General features: G+C 45.9%; 1 protein-coding gene across 2 annotated transcripts; it reads right to left on the bottom strand.

Annotated features, from left to right (window-relative positions):
- Positions 1 to 2382: 2382 nt before the first annotated feature.
- On the bottom strand, positions 2383 to 9392 carry GLRX (glutaredoxin). 2 transcript variants are annotated; one of them, XM_072360306.1, is made up of 3 exons: positions 9094 to 9392; positions 6297 to 6411; positions 2383 to 2556 (listed from the first exon to the last, which is right to left on the bottom strand). In XM_072360306.1, exons 1-2 carry the CDS (start codon positions 9289 to 9291, stop codon positions 6304 to 6306), a joined length of 306 nt encoding a protein of 101 aa, XP_072216407.1. In that variant the 5' UTR covers positions 9292 to 9392; the 3' UTR covers positions 2383 to 2556; positions 6297 to 6303. The 2 variants fall into 2 exon arrangements, with proteins under 2 accessions (XP_072216407.1, XP_072216406.1); XM_072360305.1 differs by having other exon boundaries at positions 2383 to 2571.
- Positions 9393 to 10419: the final 1027 nt, after the last annotated feature.

Raw genomic sequence — 10419 nt, forward strand, 5'->3', positions numbered from 1 at the left:
TACCAGCTGACCTTTATTAGTCCCATCTCTAATCCTAACCCACAGGCTCTCAACCTGTTCTTGACTGTTTTTCATGGGGAGCTCCTCACAGTTTATCCAATCTCTGACATAGAGAGCGACTCCCCCACCCTTCCTACCTCGCCTGTCTCTCCTAAAGAGTCTATAGCCATCGATGGCAGTATCCCAATTGTGGGAGTCATCCCACCATGTTTCTGTGATAGCAACAATGTCATAACTTTCAGAGTGCATCACAGTTTCCAGTTCCTCCTGCTTGTTACTCAGGCTTCGTGCATTAGTATAAAGGCACTTCAGCCGGGCTGTCCGTCTCACCACCTTCATAAGCGATCCAGGATCTGCTAGAACAGCAGCATCCCCAGCATCCCCCTGCCCTACTCCCTCCTTTTGCACTTTGCAATCATTGCCCGCGGAGTTCGGTACAATCCCTCGAATGAACCGTTCAACCCCAGCAGCCCTTGTTTTGCCCCCTTCCCCCTTCGTTCCTAGTTTAAAGACCTGTCAATGAGTCCCGCTAATTCTTCAGCTAATACCCTCTTACCCCTCAGGGACAGGCTGCGTGCATCAGCAGCCATCATGCCAGGTGCAGTGTAGATTGCCCCATGGTCAAAAAAACCAAAATTCTTGTGTCTGCACCAGCTCTTAAGCCATCTATTTAAGAGATGGGTTTTATGGATCCTCCCTGTACCTTTTCCTGACACCACAGGCGTAGAAGAAAAGATCACCTGCACCCCAGCTCCTTCAAGTATTCGCCCCATTCCCCTGAAGTCTTTCTTGATGGACCTCAGGTTTTCCTTGCCAACTTCCTCACTGCCAGCCTGAATTATTAAAAGTGGATAGTAATCTGAAGGCTGAATCAACCTAGAAATTTTCTTTGAAATGTCCCTGACCCGTGCCCCAGGAAGGCAGCACACTTCTCTGCGGGTAGGGTCGGGCCGGCATATAGGGCCTTCTGTTCCTTGCAGAAGGGAGTCACCTACAACAATCACCCTTCTGTCCTTACGTGTAGAAGCAGTCTTGAGGCTTCGGGGTGACCGCTTCACCTGAGGCAACTTCAGGGGTGCACCTGCCTCCCCACTCTCACTAGTCCCCCCCTCAAGTTCCAGGGCCTCAAACCGGTTTTGCAGAGGCACCTGGGGAGCCGAGGATGGTCGGGGTGGGGGATGCCCCTTCCTCCGAGCAGGTACCCGTTTCCACTCCTCCTCCCTTCTCAAATTACTGCTGGGGGGAAGAGAGGACAGGGGGCTCGCTGCAGTGCTGCCAGCTGGCTGGTTCCCCTTTACCACCTGTTTGTGAGGTGGCAGGGACTGACATGCTCCATCAGGAGCTTCGGCTGAGTGTTGAGAACTTGAAGCTGAGAGGGACTGACACCACCAGTCGATCTCCCTCTCACACTCTTTTATAGTTCTCAGCCTCTCTACTTCCTCCTTCAGGTCAACTACGAGGCTGAGCAAGTAGTTCACCTGGTCGCAGTGAACACAATCACTGCCTCCCTCACCCAGCACTGCAAGGGCCAGGCTCTGGCACTCGGTACAGCCAGAGACCTGCACTCCAGCATCTTGGGTTGGGGGCTCAGTCTGTGTTTCCGCAGACATTTTGGCAGCAACCTTCCTATGAGGCATGTGCAGGACCTCAGTCTGGGTCTCTGCAGTCCTCTTGGTTGCTGCCTCCCGTTTCTGAGAGATTGGGACCCTTGTCTGGGCCTCCTCAGTATTTGTCTGGGCCTCCTCAATATTCCTGGCAGCAGCCTTTCGCCGGGGAGCACCCATGTCGAAGCAGAATACTTACCACAGCTACTTACCACATTTCCCATTAATGTTTCCTTGCACAACACTATATGAATTTGCCTTGGGCCAGTGCTATGGAGTACTCCTCAACCAGCAGCTTTCTGAATCAGCTGCATAGCCCCAGGCATATTCTGTCTCAGGTAACTCTCAGATTGCAGTCAGAAGTAATGGAAGCTCATACTACTTCCTGCAGCAGATGTGTTGTAAGAAAATATTCACCAAAAAAGGGCTACACTGGTCTTCACGACCGTGTCATGAGACCTCAGCCAAAAGGTTTTAAGGCTTGGCCTTAAACCTTAGCAGGCTGCAGTGTTTGTTTCAGGCTGTGCTACAGCATGTCAGTAGTGTGCGTGTTGCTCCAACCATTTTAATGATATTTTTTAAATCACATGGAAAATACCAAGAGTTTCCAGAAGGTCTTCTGGGAAAGATACATAGAAAAAGGACTGTAGAGAGAAAAGAGACATTTAGAGTGAAAGTGTGAGTTGGCCTGCCCAGTAGAAAAAACACAGCGGTGAACTCAGCCACTTCATTCAAGTATATTTTATTGGGCTAAGTCATTTAACAGTCTGAACTTCTTTCCATAACCACAGAAAGTATGAAGAGATGTGACATACTGTGGTACATATGGATGAAATGAGAAGTTGCATTCCCCAAAAAGATGCATTCAATCCCACAGAAAGCTGCTGGAAGGAATCTGTTCCAAGATGCACACGTGTCAAAAGGGTAAGGTCACAGTTCGTGGTCATCTTTCCTGAAAGTGGAAGCACTGTAAGAAAGAGTCATTGCTGTAACTTCATTGATACAATACCATTACAGAACAGAATTTGGAGACCTTTTAAACACTGCTTTTGTGTATGCGTGCACATATACATATATAATTCATACATAGATAAATAAGTGCATGTCTGTATATATATATATATACACTGTTTTGAGTCCAAGATACACTTTATATGCATTTCATATAACTATACATAAGCTCAGTCTTCTTTGGTAAAAATCATCACATCAAAACAGTTCATTAAGAAAAATGAGTACCTTTAACTTTGTAAAGCAAGGAATTCAGCCAGATGACTGCTTTTGTGATTAATTCAAGGAGCAGCAATGATACTGAGCTCCTTATTGTATAGAGCTCACAATTTTAGGATTCTATGCATCCATTCCCACAAACGCATCCTTATCTCTTTCTACAGTTAGTTACATTTCAGCTTGTGGATAAGAAGAATATAGGTTGAAAAACCTCTCTGAGTGCATGCTACAACAGGTTGTTGATGGCATGTTAGATGATCACGAGCAACAGACCCAAGCCAGCAACTATCTCTTCAGCATGCTCTAATGCTAGATACAGACAGCTCTTTTTACAACATACCTAGCATATGCAGCATGTTTGCTCAGGCTGAGACAGCCTGATGATGTTCTCCTTTGTAGTGCCTGCACCATCAAGCTGACCTGCTAGCACAAGTCACAAGCACCTCAGTGTCTCTTCAATGCTTCCTCCTGTGTACAACTGAGGACCATGGACAGCCCATTGCAGTGTCTACCTTCTGATTCTCACTTTTTATTACTGCTCAGTTTCTTCTGAGACTTTCTGTCTACCACCACAGATGTATATTTTTAGCTTCTCTGCCCTACCCTGAGTGTGAAAGGGGTCTATCCAAAACCCAGCACTCCAGGAAGTAAGCAGATGCATCAGGAGGCCAGCTTGGCTAAACAAAGATCTCAAAGCGAGTCTCTGACATGAAGGGGCATCACACAGAAGCTGGAAGCAGAGACAGTCTAGACAGGAGGAATTTGGAAGCATTGCATAGGGATGATGCCAGAGAAACCAGTGCTTATTTTGAGATGGGATTTGCAAGGGATATCAATGGACATTAAAGACAGCTTCTAAAGTGTGTATTGTCTTTAAAGTAGGAAATGGGTGAACAAAGACTTGTGAGATCATTGCTGAGGCCAAAAGAGACCAAAAATCCTTCCCTTCTGTCCATAGAGCCACTCATCCTTGAATGCGTTTCTAGACATGTGAAGGAGGAAGGGGTGATTGGAAATCATCATCATGAGTTCACTGAGGGCAAAACATGCCTGACCAGCATGACTGCCTCCTGTAATAAAGTTCCTAGCTGTGTGCATGAGAAGGAGGCAGTGGACAGACAGTGGTAGAAACTGATATACCCAAGGGCAGCAGTGCCTTTCACAAGGACCCAAGCAGGTGGAAAAGAGGGTGGTCTCCCTCTGTATTCACTTGGCAATCACAGTATCTCAGAATATTCTGATCCACAGTAGAACATGACAGGTGCTTTCAGCACAAGTGTTTCTTCACAGGTTTTTCATTGTACTGAAACTGTCTGCAAAGACCACTGTGATAGTCACAACTTACTTAGATGTCTTTGCTCCTTACTGCTAAGAATAGCAAAATCTACCTTAAAATTCCAGACTGTCTGGCTGGACTCGGTTGTGACTTTACTGTGAAGCTTGCAGAGCCAGGTTCATGCTGTGCAGATAGGAAGGGCCAGAATGTTGTCTCTTGTTCTGTAGAAGTGACATCCACTGTGGCAGTCCCAAAACATGCCATGGGCTGCCACTATTTGCTCTTCTGTGCTGGGACCAGGAATCTGATTCCTATGGCCTTATGATACAAGAGGAGCAAGAATCCTGTGTTAAGCTCCTGATGGTTGCCTTGTTATAAGATTTTTGTCAAACGTGAAAGCAGCATGCCTGTAGTCAGAAATGTGCACTTCCAGGTATTGTACAGACAGGATAGTCAAAGGACTGTGAAAGGTCTTCTCCCTTCTCAGGAATTAGTGTGATCTGTGTCATGTATATTCACATGTAATCCAGTGTCTAGGATGCAATACAATATTAGTCAGTGGTCTGAATCATTTCACCAGGTCAGGAATTATCCAGCTATATCCCTGGCCTTGTGAAATGGTTCAGACCACTGACTAATACTGTATGGTATCCCAGACGCTGGATCCAGCTATATTATTGGCCTCACAATAAATTTGCAAATGTCTCTTTTTGAGCCTCCTGATTGCATGGGTTTTGCTGAAGGTAACAATCAGGGAAGCATGATCCCTTCTGAGGCCATTACTTGTCTGAGGTATTTCTATTGTCTGATTCTCCTCTAGTCTGCTAGCAACATCCCATTGAGGCATATTTGCAAACTCAGGGGCATAAACCACTCTGGTTTACATGTTGAACAGCTCTTCTTCCTGCTGTTCATCCTCTTCATGACATTTCACAGAATCATAGAATCACAGAATCATTTCAGTTGTAAGAGACCTTAAAGTTCCAACTCTCTGCTGTGGGCAGGGCAGCCTCCCACCAGTTTAGGCTGCCCAGGACCCCATCCAACCTGGCCTGGAGTGCCTGCAGGGATGGGGCACCACAGCTTCTTTGGGCAGCTGTGCCAGGGCCTCTACCACTATGCATTAAACACTGCAAACACATACAGCATCTGCACAGGCTTAATCTGAGTGCAGTTTTTCTGTTTTGGAGATTCCCTGCTGCAGCATATCTCCATGCTAACAGCACATCAAGCCCTGCTCCTTGCTAGCACAAGTATAATCCTTTTTCTCTGGGGACCCACTTTGGGATCCTTCTACATTGCTGGGCAGGTTTAAACTCAGCCTGCTAGGACTTAGCTGAAATGTTCTGTTATGTGGACAGATCTTTCCCTTCTGACTAGAAAGTTTCCACTCACAATTTTCACTAGCTCATGCATATGGATCAGCACAGCCCTTACGATCGCTAAAACAGAAACAGGTATGCCGTATAGCTGTCTCAAAGAAGTGCACTATCTTGGTAGCAGAAAAGTGCGGTTCATCTACCACAGAGTGTCCAATTGTTTTTTAAAGCCATTTACAATATAATAAGAGGCTATCGAATTTAGAGCAGTGAGAGAGTTAAAGCAGCAGGCTCTGTTTTCTGACAATGAAAAAGAGAAATAAGTACAAAGGAAAGTTGAACAATTCAGGCTAGATCCCAGGCAAAGGCTAGATACTGAAATATGTGCTGTCAAATGTTTTGTAATGCAAATGCTGCCCCTGGGAACCTCAGAGGTGAATTTGGACTTCTGTGTTGCATAAAGGCACACAACACTGCTCCATCTAGTTAAGCTTTAGTACTACAGATGGAAAGGAAAACAACAGCAATGACAACTCAGTTTCAGTAATTTCCCAGTTTCCAACTGAAAGAAGATAATCTAGGAGATATTTGATTGCAGAATTCAGATTAGGAACTACCCAACATTTTTAGTCCCATAGACAGAGCTGGCCTGTTGACCGCCTATAAGCCTTTCACAGAGGAAGCAAAAGGGCATAAGCCTCGTGCTGTGTACTGAAATTATCTGCACCTTGTCCTCTATCACGTTGCAATGTGTACATTACGCCGGTGTGCTATCAAAGGTTGTCTTTGCCATGGATTGCTTCAGATTCTATCTGTAGCACCAAGAAAAGAATTGCAGTTGACCTAGAAGCACTCCCTACTACCTACCCTTCAGCTACACCAGAGCACCAATCTGACGTAGCATCGTGGGGAGCTGCTGTTCCATCTTCTGCAGATCTGAAAATCCTCCAATGCATGTTTTCCCAATAAACACACGAGGGACCTGGACACAGGAGAGATATAGCTTAATCAGTAATCAGTGACAAGAAAAACTGTGGAGATAATTTACCTAGGGGGCTGACTTTGTGCTAAAGGGGCCAAGAGGTCTAACCATCCCCCAGGTTCTTCCATACAAAGGTGCCAGACAGGATGCACAGCTCCCAGTTCCCTGACTGCCTAACAAGGTCAATTTGAATCGCAAACTTCCATTGCTGTCATAATCTTTTCTCCATGTGCCCTTTTTATGGCCTATTGTCCTCCTCCTGCTTTATAACTATGGCTGTCTACTATTTCCTTACCTATTCTTGTCTCTTTTCATCACATCTGTCCTTTTCTCTCATTCCTCATTTTGTGTTGAATGAATTCCTCTCACTGTGATGGCACACTCAGAACGTGCAGTAGCAGCCAGCCATCTCCTCAAGTCTGTGGCAACAGACAGACAACTTTAGTGTCTACCAGGAGGCCACTTGTCTGGTGACTGAGTGCAGAGGACATGCAATTGGTGCAGAGTCAAGGTGTTAATAAAAGGCTTTCCTAAAGATTAGGAACAATTACTGAACTTTAACATCCAAGACCTCTTCAAGACGTGTGTGTTCCCATAAGATGAGACTGGAAGAGGTCCCATGCAGCCTAGTCTTGTGGGAAGTGTCCCTGCCCATGGCAGGGCTTGGAACTGGTTGGGCTTGAAGCTCCCTTCCAAGTTAAGCAGTTCTGTGGTTATAACTGCAGGACCAGGAAAGACAAGCCTTGTGAGACCTGACCTGGGCAGCACTCAGCATCTGCTTGTCCTCGCTGAGTGAAACACAGTGCAAGCAAACCCTCTCCCCCATGCCTCTGTTGCAGGGATTTTGCTTTCTGTGTTCAGTAATAACTTATCTCACTGGCCATTAAAATATGTCTTATCATCCAGGGAATTTGCTTCTTCTTTCTGTGTGCTGCTTCTCTTGTTACTCATGCTATCAGTACCTCCCCTGCTGTGAAATCACCTGCTACTTTCAGTACGTGGCTCCATGAGCTAAGCTATCCATCCTCTCCATCCTAAATTCCCCTGTTACTGGGCAAGTACTTCTGCTTTCACAGTCCCACTGCCATTGCCAGCACAGCTCAAATCCACTGTGACTGAGCTCACAGTGTGAGTTTTGGTGAGGCCCACAGAGACAGCCACCGGCATGTAGCAGTGTACCTATTGCGGTAGGGAGGGGAAGACATCATATGTACTATGCTTGCATAAAAGATACAACGAGTCTAGGTGCTATAACAGGCTGAGGCTGTGGGAAGAATCATTAGAGGTATTTAGTGGAAGTCATTGCAAAATAAGGGTACTGGGGTTCACCAGCGGCCCTAGGGTGAGTTGTAGGATGCTTGGCTGTCGCATGCACTTCTCAGGAAGCTGAGCAAGCTCACCTGCGTGACATGCAAGGAGTAGCTTAGCTGCTAACATGTTGTTATAACCACATCAGAGGAAGGATAAGCAAAAGAACTGATTACCCCAAGTGCTGTGGAATAACCACACATGAGCCAGGAGGGTAGTGTCAGTGTGAGCGACTCCATTTGGCCCCGGGTTCCTGAGCTCAGAGTGAGGGCAGTGAGAAAGAAGGTTTCATTGCCTCTAAGTGGCTGAAAGTAGGAAAACTAAATGGAATATAAGCCAAGAAGCTGGCTTGATGCTGAGAGCAGGGACTACATGGGAGATGGCAGGTAGCGCTGATGAACAGAGACCAGGACAGCCCCTGCAGGGCCATGCAGAAGTCCTAGAATCAAAGCAAGCCTGGATTTTCCCCAGCTTTCTCTAGGCACACAGTGGGGACACAATCCGTGGCACCCCAGTAGTGTGGAAAAAGCCCCAGAAATGCAGATACCAGTCATTTCTCTTCAGCTTCACCACAAGAAGCTGTTGTTCCTTAGTGTAGTTTGGGTTGAATGGGAAGAAAAAGGCGTGTTTGTTTCATGAGGGCACAACTCACTCTGACGCATGAACTGCCCCATCAGCGTGTCAGCGTTTCTGCGGAAATTAATTCCTGAAACTCCAGCACATAGCATTGCTCCGTAATACAAGCGTAATTATTTAATTAAGCTTCAGAATAAGCGGACAATAGGTTTTGAAAGCACAGTGTCTTACTCTGCTGCCGGATGAAATGGGGCAATTCAGAATGCTTTTCCACTTAACACTGGAGGGTGAAACAAGAGTCCAAATTCAGAGAAACTCACAGCTCTACACTCTCTCCTTTCCAAAGGAAAGGATTTACGCAGCTTCAAAGCACAACAGTTGATGGAACTTCTGATCTCAGCGTGACTGTGAAGCTACCCTCTGCACCCACCCAGATCCAACATATGCTACCCTCAGCAGCCAGATCCAACATATGGCTTTTTCTGTGCCTCTGCTCATTGCAACAACAGACAGATTTGGAAGATGTATGAAATGTTACTGGAGTGCCACAGCCCCATGCACAAAAGCACGGCCACACAGATCTATACAGCAGCTGCACAGTAACAGTGCTGCCGGAGAGCAGCAGTGTTTCAAAGCAGAGAGCAATTACAAAAATAGGGAGGGGTGGGGCTTCACCCTGAAACCTGAAACGTTTTACTGAAAATAAAGTGCTCGGAAAAGAGACCTCACTTCACCTTCAGTGACAGCTGCCCAGGCTGTCCTCTGGCACAGAATTCAGAAACAAGCACCAGAACTTACAGTTCGCTGTCCTGTTGTTTTCTGGAAGTAATCCTGGATGTCATCCATCCCAGTGATATCAACCACTTCCAGGCATCCTGGCCGAAAGTTGAATTCCTTGAGCAGTGCTATGGCATTGTTGCAGTAAGGGCAGGATCCCTTTACAAAAAGAGTAACTTTATTATCTCCGAGTTTGCTCTTCACAAAAGAATCGACCATGCTGCTGGCTATGGATGAACAGGAATGCTGCTCCTCACCAGTGAGAACAAAGCAGATGGGACAGCAGCACTCGGTCCCAGATATTTATGAACTGAACACTGCCTTCCTCCCTGAAAACTCCTCCCTGGGAGGATGTAATCTCTTACACACCAGATCACATGCTTTAAAGCAACAACACTTCCACTTTCTGTTTGGTTTTGTAAAACCTCCCAGTTGGTGAACAAACTAGCAGCATAAAAGCAGGAAGGCGCTTAACTATCACGGGTTATTTCATGGCACGTAATTTGGTACAAGGTTTGCAGTAGTTTCTCATTAACTATTACTTTGCCATTGACTGAGCTGTTGCTGTTGCCTCTCTTTTCTTACAGGGGTGTGGTTGTGCCTTTCCTACCTCCCAGCTTTAGGATGCTGGCATCACAAAGGGACAGTGCAGATGTCAGGAAAGTTGCAGCTAAGGTATTTTAAAGCCACCATTCTCATTCCAGAAACTAAAGCAAAATTTACGTATTTTGTGCATACATATTTTTACATGCAAAATTTCATTAATGGATGGGATTCCCTTTCTTCAGTTTCCAAAAGTGCCTTGATGGATTGTCAGACTTGCTTAAGTTTTCAGAGGGTCTTTGTCTAACCTGTGTCTCCAGCATAAGGCTGCATGAATGCTTCAGTCATGCCAGATAGCAATGTATCACATTTGCAACCGGGCAGATTCAGATTAATGCTGAAACTTCCATTTCCCACTGCTGAGGAAGTCCACAATCTGTCTCATGCTGGAGGAGACTTCTGTATCCTTGGCACAAGGTGAGGGTAATGTGTAGTACTCCAATATCCCTTAGATTGACTACATCTGAGTTTCCCAGGCCACATCTTGGTTAGAAGTTTATCCAGAACAGCATCCATTAGCCAAATTCTTCTACCAGGGGTCAGCAGAATTCCTCTTTACACCTTATGCAGGCCTCAAGCAGCACATAAAAGGGATCCAGTCTAAGATACAAAAAATGAAGTGACTGGGACAGAATACCAGCTATGTGCTTGGGATGGAATTCCATTCTGTCCAGATAAACAAGCTTTATCCTTCCATTGGTCCTTCCTTTAGAGGTTCTCTGAATGATGTATCCTACCCTCCTA

This window comes from Excalfactoria chinensis, chromosome Z, assembly GCF_039878825.1.
Source record: "Excalfactoria chinensis isolate bCotChi1 chromosome Z, bCotChi1.hap2, whole genome shotgun sequence".
NCBI classification, from domain to species: Eukaryota; Metazoa; Chordata; class Aves; order Galliformes; family Phasianidae; genus Excalfactoria; species Excalfactoria chinensis.

Excerpts from the sequence above, each read along its gene's own strand:
- GLRX (XM_072360306.1), bottom strand. The coding sequence starts at position 9,291 with ATGGTCGATTCTTTTGTGAAGAGCAAACTCGGAGATAATAAAGTTACT. Across the intron at positions 6,412-9,093 it reads AAACAACAGGACAGCGAACT|GTCCCTCGTGTGTTTATTGG; the intron begins GTAAGTTCTGGT and ends TCCTGTGTCCAG.